The sequence below is a fragment of the Myotis nattereri genome (genome assembly GCF_964212035.1).
Source record: "Myotis nattereri genome assembly, chromosome: 4".
In the NCBI taxonomy this organism is placed as follows: domain Eukaryota; kingdom Metazoa; phylum Chordata; class Mammalia; order Chiroptera; family Vespertilionidae; genus Myotis; species Myotis nattereri.
This window is the reverse complement of record NC_138079.1, coordinates 100,468,758-100,489,956: the sequence shown is the minus strand read 5'-3', so window position 1 is coordinate 100,489,956 and position 21,199 is coordinate 100,468,758. Positions and strand designations below refer to the sequence as shown.

At 42.0% G+C, this 21,199-nt stretch overlaps 1 protein-coding gene and 1 pseudogene across 4 annotated transcripts; both read right to left on the bottom strand.

The window, feature by feature from the left end:
• Window positions 1–458: 458 nt before the first annotated feature.
• On the bottom strand, window positions 459–16,886 carry ZNF200 (zinc finger protein 200). 3 transcript variants are annotated; one of them, XM_081089280.1, is made up of 5 exons: window positions 16,776–16,886; window positions 15,674–15,989; window positions 14,443–14,534; window positions 13,800–13,923; window positions 459–2,374 (listed from the first exon to the last, which is right to left on the bottom strand). In XM_081089280.1, exons 2-5 carry the CDS (start codon window positions 15,918–15,920, stop codon window positions 1,647–1,649), a joined length of 1,191 nt encoding a protein of 396 aa, XP_080945406.1. In that variant the 5' UTR covers window positions 15,921–15,989; window positions 16,776–16,886; the 3' UTR covers window positions 459–1,646. The 3 variants fall into 3 exon arrangements, with proteins under 3 accessions (XP_080945406.1, XP_080945407.1, XP_080945408.1); XM_081089281.1 differs by having other exon boundaries at window positions 459–2,371; window positions 16,776–16,839; XM_081089282.1 differs by lacking the exon at window positions 459–2,374 and adding an exon at window positions 12,221–12,984.
• On the bottom strand, window positions 6,488–9,177 carry LOC308518084 (ras-related protein Rab-11B-like; annotated as a pseudogene). The gene is made up of 2 exons: window positions 9,168–9,177; window positions 6,488–7,142 (listed from the first exon to the last, which is right to left on the bottom strand). The product of its transcript is annotated as a ras-related protein Rab-11B-like (transcript).
• Window positions 16,887–21,199: the final 4,313 nt, after the last annotated feature.

Below are 21,199 nucleotides of genomic sequence, written 5' to 3'. Positions count from 1 at the left end.
CTCCTGCGTCCCTCCCTGGCCCCAATGTGTACTGGTAGGGTCCCTCGGCCTGGCCTTCACCCTCTCGCAATCTGGGACCCCTTGGGGGATGTTGGAGAGCCAGTTTCAGCCCGATGGCAGAATGACTGGTCACTATGATGCACACTGACCACCCAGGGGCAGACACTCAACACAGGAGCTGCCCCCTGGTGGCTAGTGCACTTCCACAGGGAGAGCGACGCTCAGCCAGAAGCTAGGCTCATGGCTGGCAAGGACAGCAGCGGTGGCAGGAGCTCCCTGCAGGCCTAAGCTGTCAGTCAGATATCCCCTGAGGGCTCCCGGACTGCAAGAGGACACAGGCCAGGCTGAGGGACCCCCACCCAGAGTGCACGAATTTTGTGCACTGGGCCTCTTGTACTCTAAGTGAAAAGGCATGTTTCTGGTTGGGAAACAAAATTTGTAAACAAAATTTCCCATAGAGTTTAGAGGATTAATTTATTCCAATCAAAATACCAATGTAAAAATTTAGGAAAACCAAAAAGAGCAAAACTGAACAAGAATCCTTAAACTCACACACCATAGGATCGGTCCCATGAAGGCACCACTGGCCTTGCTTTGGGAAGGCAAGTCAGAAAAGTCTGATATCAGGCCAAAGGAACAGATATCTACAACAGTGAAGACACAGGAATCCTGTCTCTTGAGAGACAATGTGACCTAACCAATGTGACATAATTTCTACAAATAAAACACTTTGCTTGTGAGGTAGTGACCACTCATTGCCAAAGGCCTGATAACTGCTTAGAGGGGAATTAAGCATATGGTAAGGTTATTGAGTAACCATGGATCCAAGCCAATGTGTTCCTCCTCCTTTTCGAGCTCTTGGGATTCCTTCCTAGTAAGTCGTCTTGGCTCAGCAGAGGAACATGATTCTGAAGAGCTTTTCCAATAGTGTGGTTGGGTGGCTGGATCTGAGCAATCCAAACTTCTTTTGTGGCAAGGGAAAGGCATCAAAGAGCTGTTTGAGCAATTGCGAGCTGAACAAGAACAGTAAGAGGAGTAGACATTTTAAAATTACATTGTGAAAAGGATTTTTATAAAAGTCACTTTTCCCCATAAATTGCAAACAACTGACAGATCACAAATAACAACAAGCCTTTGATATTCAATTGCTATATTTTCCTATATTCTAAAGCAAACAATCCCTTTCAACACTTAAGCTTTGAAGGGTGTTCTTAGAGGGTTATACGAATATAAGCTGTTGGCTTAACAATCAGTAGTTTGGGTCTTTCAGAATACCAGTCCAGAAAGGATCTTTGCATTCTCTCTCTCTTCTCAAATGTGTAAAAGATGATATACTTTCAGTACACAAGAGTTACTCTGTTCACTTTGCAGGTAAACAACCTCCAGACTCATATTTGAAGCTTTTCGTGGGAAAAAGATGTGACCTGTACATTGTAGTAGAAGCTCACAAAGGAAAGCTCCTTAGTCTCAAAAGCTTGGCTGCTAACTGAGGTATAGATCTTGAGGACATTTTCTTCCCTGTGAATTTTCTAAAAATTTGAGGTTTAGCCAAGATAGCTATTTATTCAATTTGGGCTATTATGAGGGTCTCAGATATCTGTATCTTTACAGATAGCCTGGGAATTCAGAATTCCTTATGAAACATTTCAGGTTGAGGCAGGACCATCGGACCTTTCCCGATCACACTTCTGCTTTCGGGTCTTACATGCTGAGTGGGTTTTTTCATGCCGGTTACAGTTTGACAGCCGACCAAATCTTCTCCCACATTTTTTGCAACCATAAGGCCTCTCAGCCACATGACTCTGCAGATGAAGCACAAATTCTTTGTTCTCTGGGAAGGTTTTCCCACATTCTGGACATTTAAATACCTTCTTCCTTACATGGATTCCTTCGTGGCGACTACGATGAGAATTTTGACGAAAATTTTTTCCACATTTTGAACATGAGTAAGGTTTCTCTCCTGTATGGATTCGCTCATGTTTATTAAGGTTTGTTTTATGATTGAAGCTTTTCCCACAGTGACTACAGTCATAGGGTTTTTCTCCAGTATGAGTCCTCTGGTGGGAAATAAGGTAAGAACTTTCATTAAACTGTCTCCCACACAGTGGACAAGTGTACCATCTTCTTGATCTCCGATTTCGACTAAATGCAGTAATATTGATATCCACAAATTTTGAGAGTTCCTCTAGTGGAGTATCATTTTCAATGGTAATTAAAAGATCCCTCATTTTCCTTTCATTTGAAATGGATGTATTTAGTGTTTTTTCTTTATGGCAATCTGGAGGTTGCTCAGAGACCACAAAACAATCCATTTCATCACAATCTGAAGAATCTTCTATATGATCTTCACCCTCAGGATTACTATCATTGACTGCTGAAACAAACAAAGAGAATTTAATAACTTTTGAGGGATATGATACCAGGAGGGGGAAAAAACAAGTTTGATTTTTCATGAAATAACCTTAAAAATCACAAATATGAGGACTGGCAGATAATTGCCACCAACATTCCTTTTATACTCTTATGAAGGGTGGGATACAGGACTAATAAATCTTTCCATACCCCACAATATAAGCACACAGTAATCTTTTTACGTGAAAGAAAAAATGAAATGAGTGAGACTATACCAAAGACTTTATGTGTACTCAATGAGTTCATATTGAGCTTATATGTGTAAAGCATTGAGCTAAGTACCAGGGGATGAAGGACATAAATACTAAAGGATACCACTCGTAATCTTTAGGCTAGTAAGTGAACGGTAAAATGATTTACTTCTAGGTTCTCACTACATTAACTATTATATTACTAGGAGCCCAGTGCGAGATTTGAAATCGCACCGCACCGCCCATCCTCCAGCTGGCCCTGCCTCCCTCTCCGGCCCTGGAAGCAGCTGCGGCCACTGCTGATCAGGCCCTCCCCCAGGGCAGGTGTGCGGAGGCCCCTGCGACCCTGCCCCAGACGCTGAGCATACAACCTCCTCCTGTTCGGTCTACCCATTACAGCGTCCTGGTTAATTAGCATATTTCTCACTACAGTGTCCTATATAGTAAAAAACCGTAAACAATTACAATACCCCAAAATAGAGAAGATGTTGTATATTCACACAATAGATTATTAGTTGGGAATCAAAGTGATTACTGCAACTGATAAAACTATGGTAGAAGTCAACAGTGGCATTTTGGGGGGAGGAAGGAAGTAGTAGTAGTAACTGGGTGAGGCACAATAGGAATTTCTACAGTGTTAGAAAGTCAATTTTGGGTGGTAGTTAGACAAATGTGTAAAAATTTTGTGAAAATTTGAGTTATACACTTATTTATAAACTTTTCTGTATTTGTATTATAGTTCCAAAAAAACAACAACTGTAAAATAAGATTATAATGACGAGGTAGCAAAGTGCAAAACAGTATGCTATAAACAGATTGGGTGACAAGGGACCCCTAAACTCTGGCCAACTTACTGAGAATAAAGTAAAAAGGTTAAATCAACTGCTTAGGCCTCAGCAGTTAAGCATCAACCTATGAACCTGGAGATCAAGGTTCAATTCCCTGTCAGGGCACATGCCCGGGTTGCGGGCTCAATCCCCAGTGTGGGGCATGCAGGAGGCAGCTGATCAATTATTCTCTCTTATTGATGTTTCTAGCTCGCTCTCCCTCTTCTTTCCTCTCTGAAATCAATTTAAAAAACACACCAATCAACTATTAAGATATGTGGCTGACCCAAAAGCTAGAATGTGAATCTTTACTGGATTTAGTAATTTCACACACTAATGTATTTATTCTATTTAATTATTCCTTTTATTTATTTCCTTAGGATAATGAAAATGCTGGGTAAAGCATATGCCAATTTTCATCACAGGTCTTGATATGAACTGTCAAAATGCTTTCCATAGAAGCTACAGCAATTTCAATACAACAATAACAATTGTGTGTAACAAACTAATCTTGCCAGTATTAAATACCATGTAAAATATTTACTAAGTATAATGGTTTCTCATTGTAGCTTTATTTTGTACTTTATTACAAACTGTTGGGCTGAAACTTTTATAAATTCAAAGAAATTTTATATATTATAAATTCTAAATCTTTGTTAATGACTATTGATGAGATATAGGTGTGTATATATTTAGATATATACACCCATATATACATTTAAATTCATATCTAAGTTCTTTTAAATTTAAGTAGTTGCAACTAGCTGGTCAGTGTGGCTCAGTGGTTGAGCGTTGACCTATGAACCAGGAGATCAGGGTTGGATTCCTGGTCAGGGCACATGCCTGGTTGAGGGCTTGATCCCCAGTAGAGGGCGTGCAGGAGACAGCCAATCAATGATTCTCTCTCATCATTTATGTTTGTTTTTTTTCTCTCTCTCCCTCTCCCTTCCTCTCTCAAATCAATAAAAAATATATTTAAAAAATAATAAATAGTTGCAATCAGTTTATTTCTGGTGTATTATAAATATTGAGAGTTTAAAATAATGGAATAATGTATCTAAAGAAAATAACAAAGCTACTGATAAGCAATATTATCCGTCATCAAGCTGATCTTCAACACTCAGAAATGTTATAGCATTCTTTCTCCTTAACCTTGTATTTCCATTCCACCTTTGTCACAGAATATTTTCATGTAAACTATTTTTATATTTGAAAATCTTTTACTGATATAATTTCATCCTTCGAGTTAAAATTTTTCCTTTTGGATTGAATTATTACTATTAGTATTAATGCTATATAGCTTATCAAAAGACATAAATACATTGTAAATTTTAAACATAAAAAGAAAAATTGGAAATTTTGTTAATGAAATGGAGGATTTAAAAATTTTATTCCATGTTTTTGCGGGTGAATAATATTTATTGCTGAGATTGGGTTCAGGATCAATTCTAATCTTTTTTTTAGTGAGCTCTGAGAATCTCTGATATATAAATAGATGAAATTGACGCAAATTTTCCTATGAAACGATGTCATTCAATTCTTTGAACTATTTCCACTTTACATGCCAAACCCACAGTCCCACATTTCAAGTACTATTTTTGTGACCAATCAGTTCACAACTCAATTGGATCCTCCTCAATTTTGTTGAAAGCACAGAAGTGAAAAGCATCCTGAATTATGAAGAGATTTGTTTACCCATCACTACAGACATCAATTTTTCAATTTTGGGGGAAATATATAAAAAAGACCTTTCTAACACTAATCAAATAACTATTAATTATACCTCTTACTCTTCCATTTACATGCATCTTCTTTATTTTTTTTAAAAATATATTTTATTGATTTTTTACAGAGAGGAAGGGAGAGGGATAGAGAGCTAGAAACATCGATGAGAAACAACGATGAGAGAGAAACATTGATCAGCTGCCTCCTGCACACCTCATACTGGGGATGTGCCCGCAACCAAGGTACATGCCCTTGACCGGAATCGAACCTGGGACCCTTGAGTCCGCAGGCCAATGCTCTATCCACTGAGCCAAACCCGTTAGGGCCATGCATCTTCTTTAGCTGAATATACTCACAATAGGTTGGGAAAACTAAGACACTGTTAATTATATTCAATATTGTTAATGTGTTTTCAATAAATTGAGTTAAATCTGCAGCTTGCATGTTTTTTAAAAAGGTGATGACATGTTTTTAAATTGAAGTCTTCCTCTAGAATAACTCAACTTAAAATGAGGGGGAAAAATCAGTTTTCAAAATCTGATCAATTTCTATTGTGTTTTCTGGCCATTTTTTAATTACTTCTTTTTACAGTTAACTCATATATTTGGAGTTTTGTTGTTGTTTTTGGCATTAATCTTACACATTGTATAAAGATTTGTGTTTCTCTAAAATAACAAAAAACCAAGGGCTACAAGAGTGGTTGTATATAGAAAACACAGATATTGCTTCACCTGCAAACAGGGTCCTGACCAGACAAGTCAACAAGAGAAAAGGGCATACAGAAGGGGAGGGAGTCCTTCTCCCAGCACAAATCTACAGGCAGAGGCTGGATTCACACAAGCTTAGGAGAGGCCAAGGTCAAAAGGCATGTGCCAGTGCTGGCTGTACGTGAGGAGTGCCAGTAGGAGCCTGTGTCTGTCCCACCCCACCTTAGTTGCTCTTCAGGCTCCAGCCCAGATGGGAATTCTGGGTGGGGACCAGGGCCAGCTGGGACAACTGGCGAGAGAGGGAGGGAAGTAATTGCTCCCTGGAGTCTGCTGTGGAAAACTGAAGAAGCCTGGTCAGTGTGCCCATCCTCTTGCCTCTGGCTGGCCTTGCCCATCCTGCCACCCTCCCTGCCCCATCCAGAGGCCCACTGGGACCCAAGAAGAGCAGGGGCAGCAGCCAGGGCTTTGAGCTTTCCTGAGGTGGGGAGAGGGGAGACAGGAGGTGCTGCTTGACTCCTTAAGCCCCAGCTGAGCTCAATAGGAGGGTGGGATCATGTAGGACTTCATGGTGAGGGGTGAGCACAGGACAAGGATGTGCATGCACGCATGGACGAGGTGTGCGTGGTTAAAGGCACTGCAGTCTGCTCAGTTTCTGTCTGTTGGTAGCAGGCGACATGCTGATGTCCACCACATTGTTGCCTAGGGACTAATGGGCTGCACGATTTCCAATCCGTTTTTGTGATATAATGTGGTAGATCTCTTTGATGATGTTCTTGAAAGCTTCCTCTACACTGGTGAAGTCCAAGGCTGAGCTCAATGAAGGACAAGTTGTTCTCTGCAAAAGCACAGGCCTCGTCAGTGGGCACAGCCCTCGGGTGGCATAGGTTGCTATTGTTGCCCACCAGCAACGTAATGAAGATGCTGTCGGTATGGTCCCATAGCTCCTTCAGCCAGTGCTCCACGTTCTGTCTGTCAGGGGCTTGGCAATGTCATAGCAGCGTGCCCACTGCACCAGTAGCAGGTGGAGGTGATGGTGAGGTAGTGCTCTCGCTGTGGTGTCATAAATCTGCGCCTATAGTCTTGCTATCCACCTGGATGCTGTGGGTGGCAAACTCCACGCCAATGGTGCTCTTGCTCTCCAGGTTGAACTTGTAGGTGAAGCAAGACAGACAGCAGGTAGCTCTTCTCCACCCTGGAGTCCCCGATGAGCACCACTCTGAATAGGTAGTCGTACTTGTCCTCCCCAGACCCCACTGTCCTGCTGCTTCCTGCAGGATCCCCTGCAGCCCCACCACAAGCACCCCCATTTGGAGTTTAATATCACACTTTTATTTATAACATGTCTGAAATTGGTAAAAGCAGCCAGAACATGAATCTAAATACAGTATAAATTTGGAGGGCAGTTATCTTTACATTTTAATTTTCCCATTTACACCTGTGTCTCTCCAATATTTAACAATCTTTTTTTTATATTTACCAACAAAGCATTTCTAGTTTACTTCTATTTTATAGTCACTCTGAATGAGAGCTTTCATTGTTTTCTACCTACTTTAAAACTATTTAATATAAATTTCTCAATCCTTTTAGATTTTGTAAGTACAAATCAGGGTTTGTACTAAGTACAAAAAGGGTTCCTTCCCTTTCCAATATTTCTTCTTCTTCTTCTTTTTTATATTTTTATTGATTTCAGAGAGGAAGGGATAGGGAGAGATAGAAACATCAATGACGAAAAAGACTCATTGATTGGCTGCCTCTTGCACGCCCCCTATTGGGGATCGAGTCCACAACCCGGGCATGCACCCTGACTGGGGATCGAACCCAGGGCCTCTTGGTCCATGGGACAATGCTCAATCCAGAGTCACCACAGCTGGGCAAGATTTATTCTTTTTAACCCCTTTTTCTTTTCTTGTTTTAGAAAACCTTGTTAATGATATTGTGAAAGCAGGTTTATTTGGTTCTGTTTTAAGGAATTACCATCAGTGTTTTATGAATGATTAAAAATGGTTATATTAAAGGGCTGTTTTGAGGACAATTTATGGACATTCATGATTTTTCTTTAATGTACTAACTTTTAAAATTAAAAATTTTTAGTAGCTAATATATTTATATTGCTCAAAAATCAAAACATATGAAAAAGTATGCAATGAGAAGTCTTAATCCAATCCCTGTCCCCATCCATTCTATTCATCTCTCAGAGTGGTACCAGTTTTTATTAGTTTCTTTTTAGTCTTCCATTGTGCCTTTAGACAATACATTTTCTTTTTCTCCCCCTTTCTTATATAGAAGGTAGTATACTATATATTTCTGCTTGTTTTATTTCAATCACTACATTCCAGTATATAGAGATTATCACAATATGATGTGTGGACATATCATAACTAACCCTGCAGAGACACCTGGATTGTTTTCAACCATGTGTTTTTAGAAACAACACCACAATGAATAACTACATCATTTTGAATATGTATTGTTGCTGTTACCTGTAGGTCAGATTCCCAGAAGTGGGACTGCTGGATCAAAAAGTTAATGCATCTGGAACATGGGTAATTACAGATTCCCATACATAAGGACTGTACTATTCCGTATACCTACCAGCAATATAGCTCTCCCAACAACCTCACTACCGAAGTGTTGCTACAGTACTGATTTATGTAAATCAGATTTTAACCAATGGTAACTCAGCCCCTAGCTAATTTGGCTCGGTGGACAGTGTGTCGGTCTGAAAACTAAAGGGTCCCGGGTTTGATTCCAATCAGGGGCACATGCCTGGCTTGCAGGCTTGATCGCAAGCAGGGGGCATGCAGGAGGCAGGCAATCAATGATTCTCTCTCATCACTGATGCTTCTCTCTCTCTTTCCCTCTCCCTTCCTCTCTGAAATCAATAAATATCTATTTTAAAAATGGTAACTCAGTAGAGGTTTAATTTGTATTTCTAATTATGAGTAAGACTGGACATATTTTCATGTATTTAAAGGTAATTTGTATTTGTATGTGAATCTGTTGAATTTTCTCTTCCCTACTTCTAGAAACTGTTTATAAATTAGGAAGATTAAGCTTTTGTCTGAGTTATAAATATTTCCAACTTGTTGCCTTTTAAAACTTACAGATATATTTTTTCATTTTTATGTAATTTATTGATCTTTTCTTTCAAGACTTTCAAATCCATTTGAATTTGGTATCAGATTGTCCAATTGCTGGAGGTGGGGGTGAGGTGGGAGGGATCCTATAGGTATTGTTAATGAGATTACATTGAATTCATAAATCAACTTGGGGAGAACTGACCTTTATACATTAAATCTTCCCACCTAAGAACATGGTGTTTCTTTTCATTCATTCAAATCTGCTTCTGTGTCCTTTAGAAGTGTTTTACGGTTTTCCTAATAATTTTTGCACATTTCTTAAGTTTATTTCTAGGTGTTTAATCCTTTTTGTCCCTATATCTTTTTTTTTTTTAATATATATTTTATTGATTTTTTACAGAGAGGAAGGGAGAGAGAGAGAGAGTTAGAAACATTGATGAGAGAGAAACATCGATCAGCTGCCTCCTGCACATCTCCTACTGGGGATGTGCCCGCAACCCAGGTACATGCCCTTGACCGGAATCGAACCTGGGACCTTTCAGTCCGCAGGCCGACGCTCTATCCACTGAGCCAAACCGGTTTCGGCGTCCCTATATCTTCTATATGATTATGTTTGCATAGGGAAGCTAATGATTTCCATATACTGTAATATTTTACATTCCAATGCTATACTGAATGCTCTTGTATTTGGTAAGTTTTCAGACATTCTCTAGAGTTTTCCAGCTACACAATTACAACGTATGTAAACAGATGTACCTTTATCTTTCTCTTAAAATTGTTTTACACCTAACTTCTTTCTCATTTAACTACACTGGCCAAATACCCAAAAATACAATATTAAATACAGAAATAGTGATAGTGGGCTTCCTTGTTGTATTCCTAATTTTAGTGGGAATGTCTCCCAGTATTTCCTGTTAAGGTGATGCTGGCTGAAAAGATAAGTACCTTATTAAGGATGTATTCACTAAGTACTACTTTGTTAAGTATTCTTATGAAGCAGGGGTTTGTATTTAGTCAAATACCTTTTCAGTAACTATGAAAATGATCTTGGATTTTTTTTCTTCATTATAAGATGGAATATATTAACAGACTTTCTAGTATTAAATCAGTTTTGCATTCCTGGAATAAATCTTATTTGGTCATAGCAGTTTTTAAAAAATTTATTATTTTTTAAAATCCTCACCTCAGGATATTTTTTGCACTGATTTTAGACACAGTGGAAGGAAGGGAGGAGAGAGGGGGAGAAAACGAGACACACATTGATTGCCTCCCACACACGTCCTAACCTGGGATCGAACCGGCAACCAAGGTACCTGCCCTTGGCTGGGAATCAAACATGTGACCCTTCAGTCCCTGGGCTGATGCTGTAACCACTGAACACCAGCTAGGGCTGGTCACAGCAGTTTTTATCAGGTTGTGGTATCTTTGTTACACTAATTTCATAAAAATAATTTGAACATTTTTTTTTTGTACTCGAATTTTTCATAGCATTTGAATTGTCTAGTTTTTAAGAATTCACAAGAATTTTCTGTGAAACTGGTCCTTTTTCTTTGATGGGGGGCTAGTTTTTGAAAATTTCAATTTGTTCAGATAAATTAGTTTATTTTTTTAAATCTTTCTTATTCTTCTATTTTTTAACTTACTGATTTCTAATTTAGTATTTATTAATACTTTGTTTTCCTTTATTTGTTGTTTTCCTAACTCTGAGTCATAGGCTTAATTACTTTATTTTTTTTACATGTTTTTACAGCCATAAACTGTCTTTTGAGTACCACTTTAGGCTATATACCAGTGATGGCGAACCTTTTGAGCTCGGTGTGTCAGCATTTTGAAAAACCCTAACTTAACTCTGGTGCCGTGTCACATATAGAAATTTTTTGATATTTGCAACCATAATAAAACAAAGATTTATATTTTTGATATTTATTTTATATATTTAAATGCCATTTAACAAAAATCAACCATAAAAATGAGTTCGTGTGTCACCTCTGACACGCGTGTCATAGGTTCGCCATCACTGCTATATACCATAGATTGGGACACATTGTTTTCTGGAAAAATTATGTAACTTTAACTTGTATTTCCCCTTTGACTCAGGTAATTTAATAGTTTTTAAAATTTCCAAGTGGAACTTTCCCCCTGATTTCATTATTAATTTCTAGTTGTACTGGGTAGATCGTATTGTGTTATTTCTACTCTGGAATCCACTGAGTTTTTCTTTGTTGCAGGGAATAGAGTCAGTGTGCATCAATCTTGTAAAGATATGTTCTCTTACCACAGTAGAAGTAGCTATAACTATAAGATCTCACTGAGAATTGAAGTGTTCTACATTTGTTTTCATGTTCACTTGGATAGAGACACACATTCTATTCTCCTCTATTGACAACTCTTCTTTGATTCCTGCCCCCGCCCCCCGTTCATTCCCTTGCACTTTTCCCTTTGCAAATTGATCAAATGCTACTATTTCTAGCTGTATGCTGATGACTCCCAAATCTCTACGTCTACATCTGACCCCCAACCCCCAATGTCCAGGTGCCCAGAGGATAATCTCATTTTATTTCTTGCTATGGAAATACAATCCATCTTCTTCCAAACTCTGCTCCTGGGTCCAAATCCTGTCTCAACCTTGTCATCTCCTTATAGTTATAATGATTTCACAATGCTTATCTCTTTATGTGAATGACTTATCTTACAAAACAAATTGGAAAGTCCTGGAAGGCAGGACTGGAGTAATATGTATCTTTTTAATCAACTCCAGAACCCAACCCTACCTGAGGAAAAAAATAAAGGGCACTTCACTTACTAAATATTGGTGAACGACTTAAGCATTTTCTTTCTTTTTTTTTTAGACAGAGTTGAAGGGAGGGGGACAGAGATGAGAAAAACATTGATGTGAGAGAGAGACATCGATTGGCTCCCTCCCGCATGTGCCCTGACAGGGTCTGGAACTGAACCTGTAACTCAGGTCCGTGCCCTTGAACGGGACTCAAACCCAAGACCCTTCAGTGCGTGGCTGATGCTCTAACCACTGAGAAACATTGGCCAGGGTGACTTAAGTGTTTTAAAAAATCATATGTATATCTTTGCTATTTATTGTTTGACTCCAAGCTTAAATAATCAATTTTAGGGTATGGGCAAGGGAGGGGAGAGTGAGCATTGGGTCTCTAGGCCTCAAGGTGCATGGCTAAAGTATTCCCGGTGTTGGCAACATAACCACCAACCTGTCACCCAAAATAAATGCTAGCTTTGCCCAAGAGTCAGGAAAAACTCGTATAATAAATCTTATCTGTTTATACTTTTTCCTAAAAGAAAACAGAACAATCTGTAGGAAATTAACCTGGCCCACTACCCTGACCATATGTGTAAGAAAACCACAGAGTTTAAGCCATGGATTTTTGTCACCCTAGGCAACGCACACCTACTCTCTGCTCAACTTCAGCCTCAGTACAAACAGCCCTGAAGTCAAGTAAAAATATTAGGCACTCAGCAAAATGATTTTTGAAGGCCCCTGACTCTAGGACAGAGGTGGGGAACCTTTTATTTGCCAAGGGCCATTTGGATATTTACAAAATCATTTGCTTAATATAATTCACTTAATATAAATTTATGTTGCTATGAAAAAAAGCTCCTAGATTTATTGAATTTCAAGTCCCGCCTATGGTTGCCTTGGCAGGGCCAGCCCAAATGACTTCTTGGGCCTTATACGGCTCTCGGGACTCACCCTTGCTCTCCAGAAACAAAGTACTTCTAGAGAAAAGCTGAAGCACCTCTAAGGTTAAGCTGCTGCCAGATGAGTGAATATGTATCACTGAGGATACCTGTTAACCATTACTGGAAAATGAGTACAAATGAAGAAGGGCCCTTCACCAACCATATAGAAAATACACTGACAAAATTATGAGACATTCAGCAAGGAGACAGTACAGCTCTGGGTCAAGGCTGTAAGGTCTGATGTTAAATTCCCAGAGTCCAAATCTCTGCTTCACCATCTACTGTTGTGTGACCTTCAGCAAGTAGCTTTTCTCTGCTCCAGTTTCATCATCTGTAAAATGGTAGTAACTCTCATACCCCACAGTACAATTGTGAGAATTACAAGAGATAATAAATGCATGCAAAGTACTCAGACTAGTGCCTAGCACATAGGTACACAAGTGCTTAATAAGCAGGTATTATTTCCATCAATAGTTGGATATATTTTCTTTTACACTAGGTTTCACGGCTATTGACCTTCAATGTGTCATGTGTCCAATGAAAACACAAATTTAAAATATACCTGGTGGGCCCTAGCTGGTTTGGCTCAGGGGATAGAGTATCGGCCTGGGACTATAGAGTCCCGGGTTAGATTCCAGTCAAGGGCATGTAGTTGCGGGCTTTGATCCCCAGCCCCGGTCAGGGCCATACAGGAGGCAACCAATTGATGTGTCTCTTTTCACACCAATGTTTCTCTGTCTCCCCCCCTCCCTTCCACTCTCTCTAAAAACCAATGGAAAAATATCCTCAGGTGAGAATTAACATACATACATACATAAAATATACCTGTTGGGAAATAGCACTGGATCCAAAAAACAGATTCAGAAAGTCTGCCCACATTTTCTATCTGTTCGAATGCTTGATGTTAATACATCAGCTGTAGTCCTTGCTTACCAAGAGAGGTAGCTTCCGCCTTTGCTGCCCCCAAGATACAGGGAAAATGGCCACCCAGAGCTGAAACAGGCTCTGGCTCATGGGACAAGACAAAAATTAAACGCATGTGCTTAGCTGGTATGAATGGTGTCTCGAAAAAGTCTGAGATGAAGTAGAAGAACATGATTTTCCCATAGCATTCAATCTGAATACACAAGGGACTTGATTTCTTACCCATTAACATCATCTCCCCAATATTGTCTTCTTCCTTCTCTGAGGTGGGCTCCTGCATAGGATCCAAGTTCACACATTCTTCTTGGGAGTGAAATACATTCAAATCCTCAAAAACCACCAGATCCTGAAAGAGCAACAGGCCCCCCCTCCTCTTAGTAACAGAGGTTCCTTGACAGCCCTGTTGATAAGAAATACTGAGACCCAGTGACGAGGGAAGGAATGGCGAAAGGGATTTATAAGTCTCACAGAGATGCATCCAGTCAGGAAAGGAGCCAGAAGACAAGCAGAAGAAAAAGATCTAAGGAGAAAGTGAAGAACAAGCCCCATTCTCCCTGCTGACTTCCGAGAATATGTTTTTATATAAAGACTGGCTGAGCTGGGAGGGATAGCAAGAGCAGTGGGGCCCGGTCATTGAGACACGACCTATGAACAGGAAGTCACTGGTTAGATTCCTGATCAGGGCACATGCCTAGGTTGTGGGCTCAGTCCCCACCCAGTAGGCGGAGTGCAGGAGGAAGCCGATCAATGTTTCTATCTCTCCATCCCTCTCCCTTCCTCTCTCTCTAAAATCAATAAAAACATATTTAAAAGAAAGAGCAGAGACGGTGATACACTCAAACAATGAATGGGAAACCATACCCACCTCAGAATCAGCTTTCAAGCACACAGATACTGTCTCCTGTTCCTGCTGGATTCCTTCTTTGCTCAGAAAGTTCGCTAGGGGATCAGGTTGCACTGGGAAAAGAGGAAACTGCAGTTAGTGGAAAAGTCAGTCAGTCTAATATGGAGACGCTACCCACACCCTAAGGTCAGGTAGTCTTCGCTCCTTTGGCAGGCAACTCATGGCCTTTTCTGGTCCTGTGAGCCCAGTCAGAGATCAAGCCATAAATCACAGTGTCTGGAACCTATTATATAGGGTCTCCTCATTATGAAAAGAATGATTTCCCCTAAGTACCTTTTAAAATTCCCACAACTACTAAAGAGGGGGTTGGGAGAAGATAAAGTCTGAAGAACCCCATAGCAAGCACAAAATTTCCAAAACGCCACATAAACTAAAATTAATTCAATCATTCATTCACATTTATTTCTCTTAAAAAGATATTGCCACCTTAGCTGGTTAGGCTCAGTGGATACAGCGCCAGCCTGCGGACCAAAGGGTCTGGGGTTCGATTCCGGTCAAGGGCACGTATCTCAGTTGTAGGCTTCCTCCTCGGCACAGGCCCTGGTCAGGGCACATCAGGAGGCAACCAATTGATGTGTTTCTCTCACATCAATGTTTCTCTCTGTCTTCCCCCCTTTTCCCCTCTCTCTAAAAAATCAATGGAAAAATATCCTTGGGTGAGGATTAAAAAAAAAAACACAAAAAAGATACTGCCTACTCCCCTCCCCCGATGGAAAACGGACCCTCTAGAAAAGAGGCACGCTGCTTATTCTACGGCCTTACCCACACCCAGCAAACCGCCCAAGCACCAGCTTGAGAAGAATACTCCCTCTCCCCAACGTGTTGACTTACTAAAATCAACTACTTTCCGCCCTAACTGGTCTGGCTCAGTGGATAGAGCGTCAGCCTGTGGACTGAAGGGTCCCAGGTTCGATTCCGGTCAGGGGCATGTACCTTGGTTGCGGGCACATCCCCAGTAGGGAGTGTGCAGGCGGCAGCTGATCGATGTTTCTCTCTCATTGATGTTTCTAACTCTCTATCCCTCTCCCTTCCTCTCGGTAAAAAAAAAAATCAATAAAATATAGATTTTTAAAAATCAACTACTTTTCTCAATATCCATCATCTTAACTGGGAGTCCTTACTAGCAGGGAAAGACTAGCTCAGCCCCTGAGAGCCCTCCCCTTCTCTTCCAGGGAAACAGAAGTGTCCTTACCTCTGTTCTGAAAGTTTGAGCTCACATCTTTCATGATCACCAAGGTCTCTTTGGCATTCTGATCGGGCTGGGGGAGTCCTGGCTTGGGCAAGAAGGTGAGGAAGTGCTCCAGAACCAGCTGGTGGATGGTCTTGGGCCTGTTGGTAGCATCTTGAAGTAGGTCTTGGCCTAGCTTGGAGTTTGGAGGCACTCTCAGGATAAAGGACTGCTTTGGCTTGGGAGGCATCGCAAACACTTTTGCAGCCATCGCGCCTTGAAATCACGCACCACACTCGCTTGGGGAGAGCTTCAGAAGCCACCTCTCCCTGGAGAAAATCTGCCAGAAAGTTGTAGACAAGAGGTACCCTCGGTTACCCTCAAGATCAGGCAGGGTATGTCCTGCCCGTGTGGCTTGGGTAGTGAGGCCACAGGAGATCTAAGTCAGGAAAGAAAGCTCCGCTGGGGCAGGGAATTCATAGCTGAAATGGATTCTCTCAGTAAGGCCCGCAAGGAAGACCCGGAGAATGGGGGCTAGAGGATGTCCAACCTGCAGGGCCCATGGAAGGGAGCAAAGGCAGCCGACAGAAGACCAAGGGCCATTACCCTAAGAAATACAAGTGCAAATCCCACTGGGAGGAGTTGTTTAACTCATGCTGGTGGAGCAATGGGGCTAGAACAGCGGTCGCCAACCGGTGGCCCGCGAGGTCCGAGAAAGGTTGGCGACCGCTGGGCTAGAAGACAGGAAACCCGGGGCCAATACCGAGGGGTATTTGTATAGAAGTCCATCAGCTTTGGCCTGAATCTGAGCGCAGAGCCCTCGGATACCTTTCGAGGGGCCGCTGGTGGCTCGGGAAGAAAATGCAAGGCCGCAGGAGGTGCCCCCTTTATGCGGAGAGCGCTCTGCTGAAGGCGGCAAGGGACATCCCAGCAGGACCCCCAGTCCTAGCCCACGCTAGACCCTCTCCCATCGGTCGGGGGCTACCTTTAGCGCGCAGCCCGGCCGGGGCGTTGCCTGGGGCCAGCTCCAGGCTCCCTATCCAGCCGAGCTCCTCCAACAACGGACCACCATCCGCTCCCCAGAGGTTGCCTCCAGCCTGGTTCCCGCCCTCGCGGAGCACCTCACCTTTCGGAGGCTCTGCCACCCCTAGGCGCTCGCTGAGGGCAGCCCGGAGACCCAGGCTCGAGGAGAGACCGGGAAACTAGGCGCGAGAAGCCGAGCCCTCCCCTCGCCCTTGGGAGTGTCCTCACAATCTGCCCGAGACTATTGGTGCGCCGATACGTCAATTAGGAAAGACGGCAGGACGCGGTGCCTTCTGGGAGTCGGGGCACCTCAGCATCTGTGATGTCACGCCCGGTGCCTCGTTTCCGGTGCGATAACCTGGTCTCCCTACTCGGAGCGGGCAGTCTGCAGTTGAGGCGAGGCTCGAGGCAGACCGGCGGAGCTCACAGGGCTGGAGGGAGGCCAGACTGGAGACAGCCGCTTTCTCTGTGTCCCTACCTGGAAGACGGAAAGCAGAAGGCTAGCTCCAGTCCTCCATGACCGGCTAGCACCCCTCCAGGTACGGGCTAACTCTAGGAGCTGCTGGGAAATGTAGTTCAACTCTAATCATCCAATGGGAGGCCTCCAAGCGCGGCGGGTGGGGCGGAGCAGAGCCGTGGCTAGACCGGAAGCGAGTTGTCTCTGGGACCGGAAGGTTTGTTCCCGGCCCCCGCAGTTGCCGTGCAGCATCCGGGGTGAGCCAAAGGATTACGGGGGTGGGAAGTGAGTGGTTGTGCAGGGCTTCAGCCAGATCCTGGGTCCTTTCACAACTGCCCCTTCTATCAGGGCCGGCCAGGAGGTCAGAGCCTGGCGACCCTTCCCTCCTCTGCTTGCCCACTTCAACACATCTTACTTTGTAAGGAATCCTAATCGTTCTCGAACCATCACCGTTTCTGCTCTCAATTCCAGTTTCTCACTGACGCCTAACAGCGTCTTTTCTCTTTGCGTTGTTCCCACACACTGATCAGGGCTGGTATAACCCTAGGGATGATCTTATTCCTCTGTGCAACACCGGCCACCAGCAGGATGACGAAAGTAAGAATGTAAATGAATGCCTTTAGCATTTACTTATTTATTTACTTACTTCAGAGAGGGGAAGGGAGAGGGAGAGATGGAAACATCAATGATGAGAGAGAATTATCCGTGGGTTGCTTCCTGCCCTTCGAGCCCACAACCCGGGCATGTGCCCTGACCGGGAATCAAACCCTGACTCCTGGTTCATAGGTCGATGCTCAACCAACTGAACCACACCAGTCAGGGCTAGGGCTGAATGTCTTTTCTTAACCCTAACTATAGGTGACTCACTTAGCCATGGTTTAAAATATGTTATAGAGAGACAATTGTCAAAACTGTGGCACCAAACTTTTTTTAAAATAAAGATTACCTGCCTTTGCAGACATCAGAATTACTAAAAAAAACAAAACCCTTGCCGAAACCGGTTTGGCTCAGTGGATAGAGCATCGGCCTGCGGACTGAAAGGTCCCAGGTTCGATTCCGGTCAAGGGCATGTACCTGGGTTGCGGGCACATCCCCGGTGGGGAATGTGCAGGAGGCAGCTGATCGATGTTTCTCTCTCATCGATGTTTCTGACTCTCTATCTCTCTCCCTTCCTCTCTGTAAAAAATCAATAAAATATATTTAAAAAAAACAAAAACAAAACCCAACAACAACAACAAAAACCCTCCTTTAATCAAAGCAGTATGGTTTTAACTAAGAGTACATAAAATAGAACAGTAGAAGAGAATAGTAAGTGCCAAAATTGATCAGAATATATGGGAACCTATATGAAAGGGCAGCATTTCAACTTAGTGTAAAATAGATGGTGCTAGCAAAAACTGTTCTGAAAAAGAGTAAGACTCCTGTACTTATACTACATACAAAAAAATGGAATTTAATCAATAAAAGAACACATAAGAGAACACTGTTTAATGATGAAGCAAAACAGGAAACTGAGATGCCTTGAAATAAAATATAAACCATTGTGATAACATAGTTTTTAAAAACTATTAGTAAACATCGTTTAAAATTTTTCATTCATTTTAGTTCATTTTGCAAAAGTAAATCAGCTGACAGTGTGAATCCTATTGTAGAATTTGAAAGTTCAACACAAGATAAAATGATTTATTTTGTGGTAAACATGTGGAGACAAGTTTATAATAAATGAAGTTTTATCATAAAACAGAAAAAACCCCCACTATTAACTCAAACAAGAAATAGGCTGGAAAATCATTGTAAAAAGTCAGATAGCCCTAGCTGGTTTGGCCCAGCGGATAGAGTGTCGGCCTATGGACTGAAGGGTCTCAGGTTCGATTCTGGTCAAGGGCATATGCCTGGGTTGCAGGCTCGATCCCCAGTAGGGGGCGTGCAGGAGGCAGCCGATCAATGATTCTCTCATCATTGATGTTTCTCTCTCTCTCCCTTCCTCTCTGAAATCAATAAAAATATATTTAAAAAAACCATAAAGAATTAGACATTCCCAACATACAAAGAATACCTACCAACTGACAAAAGATGAAGGCAAAGGCTATGAAGTCGTTCCACAGAGCAGGAAAACTAACTGGTCATTAACTATTGAAAAGCTTGTTAGTGCTCCACCTGGTTTGGCTTAGTGGGTAGAGCATCAGCCTGTGGACTGAAAGGTCCTGGGTTTGATTCTAGTCAAGAACACATGTCTGGGTTGCGGGCTCAATCCCCAGTGGGGGAGGGGGACTGTAGGAGGCAGCCGGTCAGTGATTCTCTCTCATCATTGATGTTTCTATCTCTCCCTCTCCCTTCCTTTCTGAAATCAAAAATATATTTAAGAAAAAAGAAAAGCTGGTTAGTCGCTTTGGAAACAGTTCGGCAGTCACTCAAATTTTAACATAGAATTGCCATATGATCCAGCAATTCCGTTTCTAGGATAAACCTAAGAGAACTGAAAACAAATATCCACATAAAAGCTTATACATGAATAGCAGCATTATTTTTTAAAATATATTTTTATTGATTTCTGAGGGAAAGGGAGAGGGAGAAATAGAAACATCAATGATGAAAGAGAATCATTGGTCGGCTGCCTCCTGCATGCCCCACACTGGGATTGAGCCCACAACCTGGGCATGTGCCCTGACTGGAATTGAACTGTGACCTCCTGGTTCATAGGTCGATGCTCAACCCCTGAGCCATGCTGGCAGGGCTAGGAGCATATTTTTATAATGGCTGAAAAGTAGAAACAACCCAGATGTGTATCAACTAATGACTGATAAGTGGATAAACAAGGTGTAGTATTTATAATAATAATCTATAATAATAAAAGCATAATATGCTAATTAGACCATGGGGCTGCAAGGGAAGCTCGGTCATGGGTGCCAGCTGGCGGCTGGAGGGAAGCCCGGGTCCCGGGTGCCAGAGGGAAGCGGGTGCTGACAGCTGGGGGAAGGAAGGCCTATTCTTACACAAATTTCATGCATCGGGCCTTTAGTATCCCTATAATTATTCAGCAATAAAAAAGGAATAAAGTACTGACAATACACTGCAACATGGATTGACCAAGTTACTGATAATGGATTTGTTTTGGGGGTGATGAAATGTGCTGGAGTTTGTGATAATTTTTTGTACACATTGTGAATTGTACCAAAAACCACTTAATTGTATACTTTATTTTTTAAAAATTTTGTTTTATTGCTTAAAGTAGTACAAAGAGTGTTATATATGTCTCCTTTTTTCCTCCTTCTTGATATTCCCCCGGCTTCCCCTACCCCCCAGTGTCTTATGTCCATTAGTTATGCTTATATGCATGCATACAAGTTCTTTGGTTGATCTCTTACCCTCCCCTCCTGCCCCCAAACCTCCCCAGCCTTCCCACTGTAGTTTGATAGTCTGTTCAATGCTGCTCTGCCTCTGAATCTATTTTTGTTCATCAGTTTATAATGGACTTTATTATCCATAAATGAGTGAGATCATGTGGTATTTTTCTTTCATTGACTGGCATATTTCACTTAGCATAATGCTCTCCAGTTCCATCCATGCTGTTGCAAATGGTAAGAGTTCCTTCTTTTTTACAGCAGCGTAGTATTCCATTGTGTAGATGTACCACAGTTTTCTAATCCATTCATCTGCTGATGGGCACTTAGGCTGTTTCCAGATCTTAGCTATGGTAAATTGTGCTGCTATGAACATAGGGATACATATATCCTTTCTGATTGGTGTTTCTGGTTTCTTGGGATATATTCCTAGAAGTGGGATCACTGGGTCAAATGGGAGTTCCATTTTTAACTTTTTGAGGAAACTCCATACTGTCTTCCATAGTGGCTGCACCAGTCTGCATTCCCACCAGCAGTGCACGAGTGTTCCCTTTTCTCCGCATCCTCTCCAGCACTTGTCATTTTTGAATTGTTGATGATAGCCATTCTGACAGGTGTGAGATGGTACTTCATTGTTGTTTTGATAGTGACTTTGAGCATGTTTTCATATGTCTCTTGACTTTCTGAATGTCCTCTTTTGAAAAATGTCTATTTAGGTCCTTTGCCCAT